Source organism: Panicum virgatum, chromosome 9N (assembly GCF_016808335.1).
Source record: "Panicum virgatum strain AP13 chromosome 9N, P.virgatum_v5, whole genome shotgun sequence".
NCBI lineage: Eukaryota > Viridiplantae > Streptophyta > Magnoliopsida > Poales > Poaceae > Panicum > Panicum virgatum.
In genome coordinates this window covers 19,309,908-19,326,137 of record NC_053153.1, presented here as the reverse complement: position 1 = coordinate 19,326,137, position 16,230 = coordinate 19,309,908, and the positions used below count along the sequence as shown (strand labels likewise).

General features: G+C 49.6%; 1 protein-coding gene and 2 pseudogenes across 3 annotated transcripts; 1 reads left to right on the top strand and 2 right to left on the bottom strand.

Annotated features, from left to right (window-relative positions):
• Nucleotides 1-321: 321 nt before the first annotated feature.
• On the bottom strand, nt 322-2,910 carry LOC120688816 (annotated as a pseudogene).
• Nucleotides 2,911-3,598: 688 nt separating this feature from the next.
• On the top strand, nt 3,599-10,863 carry LOC120691153. 3 transcript variants are annotated; one of them, XR_005682122.1, is made up of 5 exons: nt 3,599-4,364; nt 5,236-8,148; nt 8,471-9,679; nt 10,006-10,092; nt 10,467-10,863. XR_005682122.1 is itself a non-coding variant. In XM_039974142.1 (2 exons), exons 1-2 carry the CDS (start codon nt 3,714-3,716, stop codon nt 5,593-5,595), a joined length of 1,011 nt encoding a protein of 336 aa, XP_039830076.1. In that variant the 5' UTR covers nt 3,599-3,713; the 3' UTR covers nt 5,596-8,983. The 3 variants fall into 3 exon arrangements, 1 of the variants encoding a protein (XP_039830076.1); XR_005682123.1 differs by lacking the exons at nt 8,471-9,679; nt 10,006-10,092; nt 10,467-10,863 and having other exon boundaries at nt 5,236-5,702; nt 6,408-6,539; XM_039974142.1 differs by lacking the exons at nt 10,006-10,092; nt 10,467-10,863 and having other exon boundaries at nt 5,236-8,983.
• LOC120691152 lies at nt 6,238-8,793 on the bottom strand (annotated as a pseudogene).
• Nucleotides 10,864-16,230: the final 5,367 nt, after the last annotated feature.

The window sequence follows — 16,230 nt, the reverse complement described above, 5'->3', positions numbered from 1 at the left end:
GACACTATTCAGGGTGTGTTTAGATCTCAAATTTTTACACCAAAACATTACATCGAATGTTTAGACACATACATGGAGTATTAAATGAAGTCTATTTACAAAACTTTTTGCATGGATGAGTTGTAAATCGCGAGACGAATCTAATGGATTAATCAGATTCGTCTCGCGATTTACAACTCATCTATGTAAAAAGTTTTATAAATAGACTTTATTTAGTACTTCAAATTAGTAAGATTCTATTGCAAAAATTTTTTGCGTTGGAACTAAACACGGCCTTATTCAGGTGTGTTGCCATTGTGATTCGTGTAATTCTTTTTCCCTCTGCTTGTCCGAGCACATGAGCAGTTACAAGAATACTATATTATTCATCAAAACAAAATCAAAACTGTTTATTCAAGGGCAAAAAAATACGAAGGGCAAAAAAGGAAAAAAGAAAGTCACTTTGCATCCTCTCCCCCGAACCAATCAACAAACGCTTTGAGCGGTCAGACGCCACCACGGAGCTGGACAGCTGGCGACCTACACGACCCGGACAGCAGCGGCCGCTGCCACGGCCAGCGGCGGCCTCCCCCGTCCCATGGTGAACCCGCGCGTGCCGTCCGGCATCCTAGGCCCCTGCGCCGCGTGCCGCGGGGTCGCGGCGAGGGACTCCAGGTGCGCGGCCGCGCCAGCGGCGTGCGCGGAGGAGTGCGGCGCCGCGGCGGCGGCGGCGTGCGGCCTGCCGCGCCCTCTGCCCCACGGCTTCCTGGCGCCTGCGTGCTGCTCCTCCTGCTGCCGCCGAGAGGCCAAGGAAATCGCGAGGTAGGTAGTTAGCGGCATGCATGGTCGGTCGGCGATAGCGTGGCGGGTTCGGCTTACGCTGTGCTCAGGCAAGCGCGCCGCCGCCGCCGTCGGGGAGTCCGGCGCGCCCTCCTCGTCGGAGGCGGCGAGGTTGTCCAAGTCCGGCCGCTTCGGACGTGTTACCGGCTTGGCCTGCAGCGAGTTCAATGGGCGCCGGCCGCCGGCATGCCAGCAGGTCAGTGATCAGTCCAGAGATCGGGCGACAGCCGATGAGTGAGTGGGCGAGGGGAGGCTTCGGTTACCGGGCGGCGCAGCACGGCGCGCACGCGGAGGCCCTTCCTCCAGTTCCTCCCGTCGTTCAACTTGTCCACCTGACAGAATACGAAAACAGATTCCAAAAGCACAAGTGGAGTCACGGGAACTGGAAGAAAAACTTTCAAGTTTCATGTCTGAAATTGACTTACTGCTCTGTCGGCTTGCTGCGAGGTCTCGTACTCTATGAGGGCATGCAACTGTGACAGAACAGAAAGCCAAATTTTCAGAGGACGAGGTGAAAAGAAAAAACTGAATTTCAAGTTTTCAGAGGCACCACTGTCTGCGTCTGCAAAGCGTGTCAATACTGAATTACTAGAAAGAAAAAGTGTGTGTACCTTGTTACTGACCAGCAGTGGGTTTGCGTCAGGCTTTGAAGATCTGGAAGATCTGGGCTCCTGCGGATGGCAGATTCTGATGTTCTTCACACTGTAAAACTTGTTGCATCGCGTGGCACACGGTTAGGCGACGGCGCATCGCATACAGTACACTACTACAAGTCGCATTGAGATCAGAGAGGAGCTGTTTGTTCTGAGTTTCCTAACCTGCCAATGACGCCGAAGATCTTCTCGAGGCTGTTCCTCGTGGAATCGTCTGGCAGATTCTCCGCGATGACCATCCGGGACTGCACGAGTCAGGGTTAGTCTAGTCTTTAGATGGCTGATGGTGCAGCAGTTTCCATTTCAGGAACCAGAACCATGCCATGGTTTGTCCATTGTGTGTCATGTTCGGAATCACTGACCTGCAGCTCTTCTTTGTGCCTCTCAGTGAATGGCTGTGCCCGTCGCACTCTCCTGCCGTCGTCGCTGACAACCTGAAGCCAACAAATCAAACTCGAAAGTGTTTCATGATACTCCATGGTTACCATTTGTCGCGAGACGGTAGAGATGCGAAGGTCGAGATGGCCGGCTTACGAGCTTCTCCGAGGTCCGAAGAGCCCTGACCAGCAGTTGGTTTGTCACCCCCATAGCCTTGATCTTCTTCCATGACGAGATCACAGACAAAGGAACTGCCCAAACGGTGAACACACATTCAGTTTTCTGTTAACACTTTTCTTCGGTGTTCCTGCATTTAGGGCCGTATAATCCATGTCTTGGGAATTTAATTCTTGTCCCTCACCATAGCCCTCAGGATCCTTGTTCATGATCTTCGTCAGGAAATCATTCGCAACCAAGTTAGTGTCGCTGAATTGGTACTCGACCTGCACAAAGGCCAGCCACTCCAAGATCAAGAAACAGAAGGAACATCGTGAGGAAAAGAAAAGGTCAACAGCACGATCTACGCAGGTCCGAAAATCACGAGGATCGTCTGATAACTGAGAATATCATGAAGACAAATAGCAGCATCAAACGCCTTGATCGATCGGTATCAAACAATGGATAATGACACCGGAAAGAACAGTGGAGATTGCTAGATCATCTAAGTTTTCCAAACCTGCTTGATAATCTTGTGCGCGATGTCGGCCGGACTTGCGCCCTTGGGGTGTCCGGTGATGCCGGCAGCACCGGCGACACCGGCGATCTCGGCATGTCCAAAGTCCGGCAGGAAGAACGTGGGGTCCGGCTCGGCGAGGAAGGTCCAGTCCGCCGCGGCGAGGAAGGTCCAGTCCGCCGCGGGCAGCCCAACGCCGCCGCCGCCGGGCAGCTGCAAGAACGGCGGGTAGTAGCCGGCGGCCGCCAGAGCACCGGCGCCCATGGGTCCGGCCTCCGGCGCCACCGGCACGAACTCCCGCGCGTGCACGTTGAGCCTGAACGGCGTGGAGCAGCCGCTGCTGCCCGCCGACGCTTTACTGGAGCTCTCGCAACCCTCTTGCGCCATTGCCAGTTCGGTCCGCCGGCGCAGAGTGGTGTGCCTTGCGATCTGGATTGCCGTGTGAATTAGTAAGTAGTCCACGGGGGTTGGGGGATGGGCTGTGTGTCCATGTGTAAGCCTGTGACATGTCTGACCGCTTCTTCCCAAGCGTTTGTGTGGCGGGAGTGTTTCCTGCGCAGGTTGTTTCGCTGTCACCTCTGAGTGCCGCCCAAACCGTTACATGTAGGGGATAGTCGTTGACCACAGTACAAATTACTCAGGCTGTGAACCTACTAAAAAAAACTCTAGTAGATACAAAGAGGCGTCACCAAGTTATTTTCAGCTAATAGACTTTGCGACCCATGACCAGCAATGCAACAACCTATAAGCTGAGGGATCTAAACAACTTCAAACGTTTTGTTAGCCAACTTTGCTAATACTACCATGGACCTCTTTACTTACCAATATTAACAATTTTGGAAATTTTCATGGAGACCTTTTTTTTGCACTTTGTTCCCTTAAAAAATATTCTCTCATAAAATTTTCAACATTTTTAGAGTAAGGTTTTTCAATTTTTGAAAACACAATTCTGAAGAACTTTGGGGAATTTTTTAAGAGGAGGAGGAAGGTGACATATGAGAGTTTTGGGCCGAAAGGAAAGGTATAGCGAAACCGGCCCACAAAATGAAAAGGAAAACAAAACGAAAACTAGAGATCCCGTGTCGGGTTGCGTCACCGCCGGAGCAGCAGCGCAAAGCAAGGCGCCGATTTTTGCTCCCCCGCTCGCCGCCGGTGGCTGCTCCCCCCGAAGCTCCAAACTCCCTTCACCAATGCCGGCGCTGCCCGCCTCGGCGCCGTTCAGCTCGTGGCGCCGGAACGCCAGCCCCTCGGCGGCGGCGGCGTTCTCCTCGACCCCCAAATCCCTCCTGCTGCTCCTCCTGGTCCTGCTGCTCCTCCTCTTCGCGCTCTCCAGAGCCCCGGATCTCGCCTTCTCCAGCACCTCCACCGCCGCTATCGCGGCCGCCCACTCCTCATCCCGCCACCTCCGCCCCTTCGACTGCTACGCCTCGCCGCAGGCCTCCCCGGTCGTCGCGAACCTCGTGGAGGGCGTGCCCCGCCCCTTCTTCTACTCGCTCGCCGACATGGGAGCCCTCCCCGACCGCCCCCACAAGAACATCGTGCGACTCCTCAAGGGCAAGCGGTTCCGCAAGCCCGACATCTCCGAGACCATCCAGGGGCTGCTCGGCGGGGAGGCGGGGAGGGGCGGGCCGTCTGGCGGGGTGGTGGTGGACGTGGGGGCCAATGTCGGCATGGCGTCGTTCGCGGCCGCCGTGATGGGGTTCCGGGTGGTGGCGTTCGAGCCCGTGTTCGAGAACCTGCAGCGGATTTGCGACGGGGTGTACCTCAACCGGGTGCGGGACCGCGTTGTGGTGTATCACGCGGCGGCTTCAGATCGGGTTGGGAACATTACTATGCATAAGGTAGTGCTTCTAACCCTAGCTTTTATAGCCTACTAGTTTTAATGGCTGTTTCTTCAATGGAGTATGTTATGTCAATATCATAACTGCCTGTTGTTTTAGTTTGTTGCTACCGCAACTACGAGAACATCATATAGATTACTTAAGGCAGTGCACAACAATGTTTCATTTCTGAAACCATTACATCACTCCTGAAAGGATCAACTGAGTATCCATACTTTTTCTGGTCTATTATGGTGCATAGAGGAGTCTCCTATTATTGATGATGGTGACACTCATCTGCAAATAAGTCTCATGTTTGATATACTGAAGTTGTGAGTTTGATTTTCATTTACACATTAAGTTATCATTAGAGTGTTGAATGCATTCATCTTCTATCGCTGTGCTATAATTGCTACATGGAGTCACTTGGAAATGGAAAATGCTACACATTTTAGGAATAAATGTGCACCCTTTTCGTACTGATCTATATACTTGTGGTATTTTTTCTTATTCTTGAAGCTTACATAAATGTCATCTAATGTCATCTAAGTGATGGAACAAGTTTATATGAAAAATCAATATTCCAGACTCATAATGTTATATTTTTGATTTTATTAAAATGACACAATGAACTTTGCATTACATGATTACCATTTTTCTTGGTAGTTTATAACCTGTCTATTTTTTAAAACATTCATATGGAATAATTAGAGGAGACACAGGTGTATAAAAGACTATCCATGCACATAAGATGTTACAGCTTGCCAGTTATTCTGATTCTTATCTTCATGAGGTTATGCATATTGTAGAAATCTCAGGTTCCTTTCTATGTGTCTGGATAGTGCTTCTATCTTGCCTTTATACACAACTTATGAGTATTGTTGTAACCTAGGTGATTGGCCGACTTGACAACAGTGCTATTTCTGCAACTGGTGCAAAGTTAGCGTTTAAGTCTAATGAGGAAATTGCTGTTGTGGTTTCCACAATCCCATTGGATGAAGTCATTCCAGATACCGAGCGAGTTCTTATGATCAAAATTGATGTTCAAGGTTGGGAATACCATGTACTCAGAGGTGCATCAAAATTGCTTTCGAGGACAAAAGGTGAAGCTCCCTACCTTATATATGAAGAAGATGAACGCCTGCTGCAGGCAAGCAACACAAGCTCACAGGAGATAAGGGCATTTCTGTCTAGTGTTGGTTACAATCATTGTACACAGCATGGCACTGATGCTCACTGTACAAAAGAATAGACAAATTGGTTTCTGAGTGGTGCTCTGATGCTCCTAAGCTCAAGTTGATCAGACCAGGGGTTTAGAAATTTCATGTGTCCAATAGTTGGGTTGCCTTAAGTTCCATGGTACTCTTTGTTTTTTTAACCTTTTAGGTTAGTTTGTTAATTGCTGAGTCTTGGTATAATAGAAATTTTAGCCATGATTATGTAGCTTATTTCATTAAACTTACACTCCTTGTAGAAATATATGTGGTCACATTGAACATCATGAATCATAGCGGATGTTTCCAGATTCTAGTGCATTTTTTTTGGATTATGACATTGGAATTTGTGCTACTTACTGGATATCATTAATATAGATGTTTCAGTTATCCAGTGTCTTAAGAAGCATCTAGGAATTTTGTCTAAAATTGAATAGCCAAACTAATTTATATTAACTCACTGTTTGGCTTACCACACATATTTCCTTTTAGTTTTCATAGGTTACCCAAGTAACTTGATCATTTTGAATTAGATTTGACATTAATTTTACCTTGAATGCCAAGATCTGACAAGCTGCATTTTTTTTCCTGAGAGGGCAGAATGAATGAATGGTAAAAAAAATAACAGTTGCACTTTCCTGAGTTCAGAAGTATTATGATAGTTCACATATTAGTACTTCTACTGAAGCTCTAAGCTAAACTAATCTTTTTTACTTTTAGATGTATTTGGTACACTAAATTCCTTTCCTAAAATCAAAGTAGCATCAACATGGCAATATCTATCGATATTGGATTCTAAGTTTGTGATCGAGAAAATATACTATTTTCCTATTTGCAATTTCTGCTGCAGAATTTCACCATCTATTTCGACCCAAGGGATATGTGCAATCTTCGGCCAGTCAACGCCATTTTCTTTTTTCAGTTTCTCCTTGAGCAGTGGGTGACAGAGTGCAACTTCAATCTTCCTAATGGATAGCGGCAGCGGTTCCTCTGGCAGTGATTCCAATGCAGGGCAGTTCCACAAGACCAACTTATACAGAGACTTCATTCTGGACAGGGTTGAAGGGAGTGATCGCAATGTATTACAACCACTGATACATAAGCTTTGGAGTGACTTTAGCTGTAGGAGAATATCGTTATCATCTGTGCTGAAGGAGGTGATTTCTGAGCAATCTTGGATATCTAGGCTCTCAATGAGCTCAAGCCTTTCTCTCAGAAGAGGACACTTGAGTATTGTTATCTGATCAGTGATAATGCTTCTAAGTAAGCCAAAGCTTGCATTGATTTCAATGGTCATTGGTGAGGATAATCTTGCAAGTAACAACGGACAGTTGAATATGCAAAGAGATGAGACACTGGATCTAGCAGTGGTTGCAGGTGCCAACTTTACATCATGGTGGTATGGCATCCAGTACCCCTTCCTTGCCGTTGTTATCTCCGTAAGGTTAGGAGGTATTGGAGGCAGTGCTTTGAGCCTACTGCAATCCTTAATCACAACATTGCGTAGATTCCTCATTGACGGCCACTCCACAACCACTCATTGAGTTCTGGCATGTCATCAAGCACCAGCTCTTCCAGCAAATGGAATGGCCCCTGTTGGCTGCCACTGCCATATGCCTCTGGGCCTATCTGCCTCAGCATTTTCAAACGCTGCAACCGGATTGTTTTGATGGAGGGAAGTTGACCAAGTGGTGGAAGCTGCTCCCATGCATTGCAGCCACTTAGGAAAATATGCTTAAGATTACTTAGCCATTCATTCTCAAGCCAACTAGGGGATTTGACTCCCATCCAACCCATGATGTCTAATCTCTTTAGATTTTCGTGTGGTTGGAGAGCTTCTAGCACATCCTCTTCCTTGTTTGTATTTACCTCATCTAGATCAGGGGCCCACATTAGCTGCAGCACTGATAGTTGGCTTTTCTTACAGAGCATGGCTTCCTTTGCCTCATCAGGAGTATTGATATTCTCAAGGTTTCTGATCTGGAGGGATCCTTGGAGCTCTAATAGATACCCAAGCTGAACTATGCTTTGTGTTTGCTCTCTGGTAACCTTAAAAATGGGCAACCTCTGAAGGCATTTCAACCTGCCAATGTTTGTTATGGAGGAAACAATTTGATTAGCTGCTGTGAGATGTCGTAGATTAACCAAGTTGTTCATTCTGGAAGGCAATTTTCCAAGTTTGCTGCAACCTGCTAAATTCAGAACCTGTAGGTGGTAGAGTTTGCACAAGAATTCTGGTAGTGTGGTGATCATAGTTGATGAGATATTTAGGTACCGGAGATGCACACATTGCCGTATGCTATCAGGAAGTTTGTCTATCATGCACGGTGACAAATCCAACACTCGGAGGCTTCTTAGATTATTGAGAACCACTTGAGGGATGGAAGCTTTGATTGGAGCCACTGTTCTGCTACTGAGGAAAATTAGAGTGCGCAGATTCTTGTATGATATTGTATCATCAAGTGCTGAAAGGCTATCTAGATGCACTGACAGATGGCGTACTGATGATGGGATTCTTATCCATTCATCATCTCCTATTCTGAAGCATTCTTCTGTTGCAACTGATTTTGCAAGCTTATAAATTACAGGAGGTATCACATAATAGCTGACAAATTCTTTCTTCTGAACTGTGAAGAATGACTTATTGCACAGATCATTTATGTATTCCTTCCCAATGTCCTCCATTCTCCTGCAACCATCTGGGTGTACAAAACCTTGTGCTATCCACTGGAGAATCAGCTGCTCAGCTTCAAATTCCCAGTCCCTGGGGAAGATGCTGCAATATGCAAAGCACTGTTTTAGATGTGGTGGCAGATTGTCATAGTTCGTTCGTAGAACTGGCATGATTTCTTCCCATACTGCATTTCTCTGCAAGACTTGTTTCCACTCATCCACACTGTGTTTATGTTTCAGGTGTCTAGCTGCAACCTTTGCAGCAAGAGGAAGACCACTGAGTGTCTCAGCAATTTTCCTTCCGATGTGCTCCAATTGTGAATTGATGTTGTGGCTTGTCTCATCAAACATAGAAGACTTCATCAGGGACCAGCAGTCATTAACTAGCAAGGCCTCCAAACTAATTATATAGGACGATTGCAGCATCTCAGCCACCATACTTGACCGAGTTGTCAGAAGCATCTTGCTCCCCTTCGCTCCATCCTTTAGGGGGGCTAGCAGCTTCTGCCAGTTCTCTTCTTCCATTGCTATTGTAGTGCTGTCACTGTTCCAAACATCATCTAGGACAAGGAGGAACCGTTTTGAAGCAAGCCTTGCCTTGAGCGCCACTTGAAGTCTATTGAAACTTATTGTGCCATCATGCCTAACCGACTGCTGGAAGCTGACTCCAGCATTTCTTTTGTGATCCTCAACTCGTCAAAGAGATGAGTAACAGAGATCCACATTCTCACATTAAAGTTCTCAGTTATTCTATTGTCATTGTACACATGCTGTGCTAAAGCAGTCTTGCCTATGCCACCTACCCCAACAATAGAGACAACAGACACTGGATTCTCATCCTGAGAGCTTGTTAGAGTGGTTACCAACTGTTGGGCTTTGAAGTCGCGTTCAATGATTTTCCCAAGGACTATTGAGCTAGTCATGATGTTGCGATTGTTGCTCCTGATGTTCCTGGGTAGGCTGAGGGCTTCACTGACTCCACTTGCAACCTGCTCAATACGCTCCAATAGCTCTACCATCTTATTCTTTACCTGGGTTGATCTATCCCAACGCTCCAATAGCTCCGGACTAGAAGCTGGGGCACCTTGGTCACGAAACCGGGAATGCATGAAGGCTCTGATTGGGCTACTGCTGCTCTCGTTTGCACTGGATTCTTCCATTTCATGATGGAGGCGGTTGTACTCAAGCTTGTCTAGGAGATCCTCTGCATGATATATGACATCTCGGAGTTCCTGCATCCATGGAAGAGAGCTGTGGGAGAGTGTGGGCGCCACCTCAGTTACATGGAGAACTGACTGTGTGCGAAGCAAAGCAACACGAAGCCTGTCTAGCTCATGGTCGATGCCACAGTTGGCTGCCCACCTCTGGAGCTTGTAGGAAAGATACTTATCGAAGATAACCTGGATGAACCAGCCACCTACAGCCAGGTAGCTGGAGATGTCCATACTGGTAATTGTTTAACTTGCTGTTTCTTCTTAAGATCAAATCTTGATATATGCTGCCAGGCTACCAGGTCAAAGTCTTCCACCAAGTCTTTGTGGAATTGTACACCAGGGGCTAGTGGAATCTATTAGTTTTCGAAAATGACACATTTCTCAGCTTTAATGATTTATTATGTCTCCGTGAACTTTAATGCACTCTTTTAACCTAACCCTTGTTGCTACATTGACCTGTTGTAACCTTTTTAAGTTCTGTATTCAGTATATAGTCCTAGAATTTGTTTGGATGTTAGATAGGCCAATGAGTATCACCAATTTACTTTTAATGGAATTTAGGACAAATTCTTACAAGAGGTCGCTGCGGTTCAGACATTATGTTGTATCCAAATGGAAGAGGAAGACATATATCAGAGAAATTAGAAGGTAACAAACATTTATAGTTCTGTCCATATACCACTAGTTAAATCCTGTGGGAACCATTCATATTATAAATAAACTGTGGAGATTGGAGATTCAAATTTCCAATGCAGAATCGGTTCTTTACCAGGTTACTAGGATAATTCTAACCGTACCTATGGATAATCAGTTCCCCAGACCCCGCACAGTGCGGGAAGCCTACGGCACTGGGTACGCTCTTTTTTTTTACCTATGGATAATCAGTTGTGACTATTGGATACTTTGTTATGAAGATAAGCTGGAAACACTAGCTGCATTTTTGTGGTCACCGATAAAGTACATAGCATCTGCCTTTTCAGTTCTTTCCTTTGCGCTGAATTTGTGTGGAGTACATTTTGCAGGAATTCTGGTGTGGAGACTACAAAGATGTTTTGGTCGATTTTCTTCACTGGTGGAAATATCAGCTTCCTTCAAGTTCCAATTGTCTTTGGGCCGGTTCTGCTGCTATTAGTTGGGCCCTTTGGAACATGTTGAGCCTATAGACCCTGCTGCTGCGTACAAAAGTGAAAAAAAAACTTGTGCTTTTCTGACATAGTAGTAGGCAGGTTTGTTCTACACTACTACGCTTCCAGGACCAGGAGAACACATGGAGGAAGCCAAACAAATAAAGAAAATATATTGCCAAGTGATGCAGAATGTCCCTTGAGGAGGGATGGTACTATTTAAATATCCCTGATGCTATGCAAGACTTATGGACTTGATTGACAGGACTAATTCAGTAAAAGACATGAACGTGAAGTAATCCTTTGTAGTACTGTCGGTGTCCTGATCCGGCGGTCCGGACCCAACTAGTGATGATGCTGCGTGTTCCTCGTTCCAGATGTTGATGCAAGAGGCAATACAGGAACACACGGATTTATCCTGATTCCGGTCGTGGGGTCGTATGTCCAGCAAAGGGGTGTGCGAGAGCACTGTATTATCTCGCACCGGAGGTGCCTGTAGTAGGGGGTACAGGCGAGGCGAGAGAGGGAGGGAAGCTCCCAAGTTTGCTAGAGAAGGAGTTGATTGAGGCGAGTGCCATATCGGGTTTCAGAGGAGCGTGTGTGCTCTGCTAGTAGTACGAAATGTTGTGTCCTACCGAATGGGCCGACCCCCTTAGGGAACGCCCGCCTCCTTTTATAAACACAAGGAGGGACGGTGTACATACATAGGGGGTCATGAAAGTCATCTTTTTCCCGAATCGCGGGGGTGCAGTGGTCGAGCACTGTGGGAAGTATACTGTGGGGTATGACGCCGAGCGTGGCTGTCATCCTTGGCATCGTCCTTGGTCTTGCGGAGATCATGCCGGCGTCCTGGCGGCTCCAGCGGGCGGCGTGACGGCGTTCCGAGGGTCCTGCGGGCCAGGGTCTTGTCCTGGTCAAGGCCGGAGTCGCTTCCGAGAGTTGTGCCCATCTGGAGCCGTTCGGGGGTTCCACGGAAGGGAAAGTACGAAGGAGGTACGGGGAGTTGGCAGCATAGTAGCTGGAGCAGTGCCGAGCACGTCTTGCACTGCGTCGCAGGTTCCCACAGTGCCGCCACAGCACCGGGGAGCAGTGACCGGAGTTGGCGGACGGGACTTCGGTCACTACCACTGTGGGGAGTGGCGGCCTGACGTCGTCTGACCCGGGCGCTGTGGAGGAGTGGTTGGCATTTAATGCCTTCGTACGGCGGGCGGGTGAGCGGAAGGGCCGTTTCTCCTTTCTGCCGAGAGGTGGCCTTGCCCAGCAGCAGAAGAGCACGCCTCAACCACTCGCACTTAATACGGGTGGGTGAGAGAGCTTCCAGTGGAAGGCTTGTGCTTGCACCCGCGTCCGCGTGACACGTGGTGGCTCTGGACCCCTCCTGAGCAGCTGGCTGAGCCGAGAGGTCACGGGGGTCCGGATAGGCACGTGGGAGTCCCGAACCAATCTGCGGGGGTCCGGGTCCTCGGCCACAGGTGCCGAACATTTCCATCTCTGGGACACGTGGTGACACCGGACCCGTCCCCGAGCGGGAAGCGGGTCCGGGACTGTTGGTCCGGTGAGATGGAGTCGGACCCTAGGGGTCCGGCTGCTCAGCTCCTTAGGGCGTAGACGATCCGCTTTCTCGAGGGTAGGTTCGCTACCCTCGAGCGAGGCGGAGGTGCGGGGTGCGGTTGAGGGCTTCGGCGGGGAGCCCTCGAGCGAGGCGGAGATCACCCCGCGGGTCCGAGGGGGGTGCATACGGGCCGTACTGTGTACGTGGGCCGCGTGCTGGGCTTCTTCGAGTCATTTTCTTTCTTCCATATTAGAAGGGGGTTGCTTGCCTTCGTGGGCCCGGTTGCCCAGCATGCGTTGGTTTTTAGGGCGATTTTAGTCCCCTGATTAGGGTGCCCCTAATCATGGTGCCCGACAAGTACTAAATAGTTGTTGGGTCAAGTGTTTATCTCTTTTTTTGTGGTAAGGTCAAGTGTTTATCTCTTGAAAAAGAATTACATATAGAATTAGCAACATCAGATGGCTATTTTCAAAGCAGGTCAGCAACCAAACTCTTTTTCCTTCAAAAGCATGTGACGTACTGACGTGCCCCAACTGCAGTTGATTGCTGAGCCCGTGGAAGAACACGGGGTGCGCAAACGGCGTTCAGTCCAGCGCCTTCCGTGTTCGAGAAAATTGGGATTTTGTCCTTATGAGAAGTGGGTTTCGCTGAAATGCCATTAAACTTGTGGGTTTCGTTAAATTGCTCTTATGAATGTTGTCCCTCACGCCATTTGCCATTTCAACTCATTTGACTGATTTACAAATGCTATAGCTCTTTTTTTTATATGGATGGACGGTTTTGCCCCTACCTCCCATGTCTCTTGTCCTGCTAGCGTGACCTCCATCACGGACCTCTCCTGTTAGTGGCTGAATCTCGCCGGCCCGCCGCTTCCTGCCGCCCCAAGGCCGCCCGCCTCTGCCTGCCGCCCCCAGGCCGGCGCGCCGTCGCTGCTCGGCGCCCCGAGGCCAACCGCCTCTGCCTGCCGCCCCCAGGGCGGGGCCCCGCCTCTTGCCCGCGGCCCCAGGCCAGCACACTGGGTCCGCCCAGCGGCCTGAGGCCGGCGTCCCACCTTTGCCCGGCGCCCTGACTCGCCCCGTGGCCCGCGCCGGCCACTAGCAGAAGAAGCAGCGCAGGTGGCAATGTATTTGTACTTTTCGACGGCTTCGAGTCGGTAACCCTTTGAAATCTTTGTTTGTAAAGTGCAATGAAGTCTCCTCTCCTTCGCGGAGAGGACGACCGAAAGTGTACGGGTGGGCACCACCCCTGCAGGGGATTTTGGTCCTCGAATGTGTGAAGTTTCCTCCGTGGGGGCGCGTCAGCGCACCCGCGGGTGTAGCCCCCGAGGCCTTGGAGGAGTGTTTGCACTCGTGCAAGGGCTATAAACGTCGTCCTGCTTGTTTGCTTCACTAAGGTGGCCGTTCAGCGTCTTTTTCAGCCGGCATCGACACTCCTTTCAGCCGGCCTCGGCGTTTTTCGTGCTGGCACAGCGACCCAGTGTCCAGCTGAACCATCTGGCAGGCGCGCGTCAAGAGTGGGAGTTTTGGTTAAACACATGGAACTTCATAATCGACGGTCGTCGATCCATTCGAGGGTGCGGCCTGAGCTGCGGTGTGTGAGGAGGCCCCGAGCCCCGGCCTGCGTAAAGGCGTCCGGGGAACCCTCGACTTTTATTACGGCCCTCATCACCCTTCCGCAGGGAGGAGGGGTGAAGCGCACCATGCTATCCATGCCCGGGCCGCGAGCTATGGCTGCTTCAGTGAGCTGTTATCGGGTAGTTCAAGTGGACGTCCGTGCCCCGTTCGATAAGGGTCGGCTAGTGGTCCGTGGACACGTCACATAAAGCGCTCGCAAAGGTTCGCTAGGCGGGGCTCGGACCCATTCGATAGGGTCCGAGGGCTCGATGCTCTCCCTCGATGGGATCCCCCTGCTAGGCACCCTCGACTGGCCTTGAACACTGCGTAGGATGTCTCGAACTCCGCGTTCGAGGGTAGCTTGTACGGCACACCTATGCAGTCCATGCCTCTGGTGATCTGGGGCGCCTGTCGAACCCTTGACGGGCCAGGCTTCGAACCCCTGATCAGTAAGGCCTCGAAAATTCGGAATGAGATTCCTTCGAGGGTGAAGAGCCCCCTAAAGGAACATTCCGTCATGGTTCGAAAACAGCATGGAGTCGCAGGTCGTGCGCACAGGTCTTTCGCTGGACGTGGGCGATGTGACCCAGTATGTGCGGTGCAGTGCGGGCGCGCCTTTTCAGGCGTCTGCCTTAGGTAGGCAAAGAGGCGTGGGCGGTGGCTGACGGATAGTACAGTGCTACAGTTGCGTCGCGCCCATCGGTTACCGCGCCGTAATTATTGCCAAGTGTGCGCGTGGGAGACTCTGCGGTCGTGGGGCCCAGCCGTCAGCGACAGCGAAATCTACCGCATTGATTGCGGCGGATTCGGGCCACGGCGGCGAATCCGCCCGTTTTGATGAATAAAAATGAGGAAGGGGGGATTGTTTGGGCTCACCTGGCCCTTTTGCCTTCGTCTCCCCTGCCTTTTCCGCCTCCCCTGCATCCTGAGCCCAGAGTCGAGAGCGAGAGGAGGAAGAAGGAAAGAGCGAAAGCGCACCTTAGCCGCCGTAAAGCTTGCCTTCCCGCACCCCAGCGGTTCGAAGCGATGTCGGATGTCCAGGAGCCGTTGTCGTGGGGGAAGTCCACCGCCACCGAGGCGGTTTTGGTGCAGCTGGTCGACAACAGGCTGCTGCCGGTGAACGTCAACTCGGAGCGGCCGGCGTGGATCCCCCCGCGTCCAGAGGAGACCGAACCGAATCCCCCCGAGGGCTGCGTCGTGAGTCTCGTGCGACTCCACGAGCGGGGATTCAGCGTCTCCGTCGGCAGATTCATGCGGGCGCTGTGCGAGTACTACGGGGTGGAGCTGCACAACTGTAGAAGGGCCCCTCACGGCGAACTCCCAGAGAACCCGGAGGCGACATACACTCCAACACCCGCCATCATTCCACTCCCATAGTAGCGGGTTGCGATTCAAAGTATCGTTGCAAATCAGGTAATTAGCTTACCGGTTTCGACTATCTCCTACTTCCGGCATGTGGTTAGTACTATTCAAACTTGGTCAGCACGGCCAACAACGGTACGGTCCTCAATCGACACAGGCGGAGGCTTACTTTCCATTCCTTTCATATCCAGATCCAATTCCTCTCCGCCCGGTCTCCATTTTTCTTTCCTCACAGATTCATTCTCAAGCCACTTTTCCATAAGTAACAAAAACCTATAGCTCGCGAGTGACAGCAATCACTCGACTTCTACCGGATCCTAGTTACGCATGGCGATACTAACGACACCTGTATACTAGACTCATAGGTACCTAGGGAGAAACATGCATACTAGGGTTCCATACAACTCCTAAAAACATAAATGCACAAATACTTAAATAAACATTGAATACTCAAATTAGGGGTTATGCTCCGGGGCTTGCCTGGGTTTGACACAAAGTCAGTTAGTTAGCTTGTAGTCTTGCACCGGTTTGACATCATCCCAGTCCAAGGATGCACTCCAGTCGGTCCTTCCGTCTTCTGGATTGGTCCACCCATGCACCATCTTCTGGCTCGACTTCAACATTGCCCTCCGGTTCCACATGTCGCACATTTAGCGTACCTAAATGATATGCAACGATGCAAATGCAATGCAATTAAAGGAACGACATGACTGGACAATCATTAATCGAGCAAGCACCGCATACACACTAAAAAGGCAACTGGGTTGGTGCTACAACATGAGAGTTCAATCAAGTATTTTAGCCTGAAGCGTTTCCTACAAAAAGTGTGACTAACTTGATTAGGAAGACTAAGCATAAAGCTAGAGCAAAAAGAAGTAAGCTCTGGACTTTATTTACTAACCAGCAAACACAAGCAAAGCACATAAAAAAAACAAGCAACAAACTGGTTCTAGCATGGTTAGCATGATTACCCAGGAAACAAGAATTATCTACTGAATTTAACATGTAGGAAATCACCTCTTAGCAACACACAAGAGAACAACTATATTTAGGAACCAAACAAGGGCAACAACTTGACATGCAGCAAGGACCTGATAGCACAAATTAATTAGCATGATAAGATACTGATAAAGAG

Bases quoted from the DNA above. Each gene is read 5' to 3' on its own strand.
- LOC120691153 (XM_039974142.1), top strand. From the start codon at position 3,714: ATGCCGGCGCTGCCCGCCTCGGCGCCGTTCAGCTCGTGGCGCCGGAAC. The intron at 4,365-5,235 runs GTAGTGCTTCTA...GTTGTAACCTAG, and splicing joins GGAACATTACTATGCATAAG to GTGATTGGCCGACTTGACAA.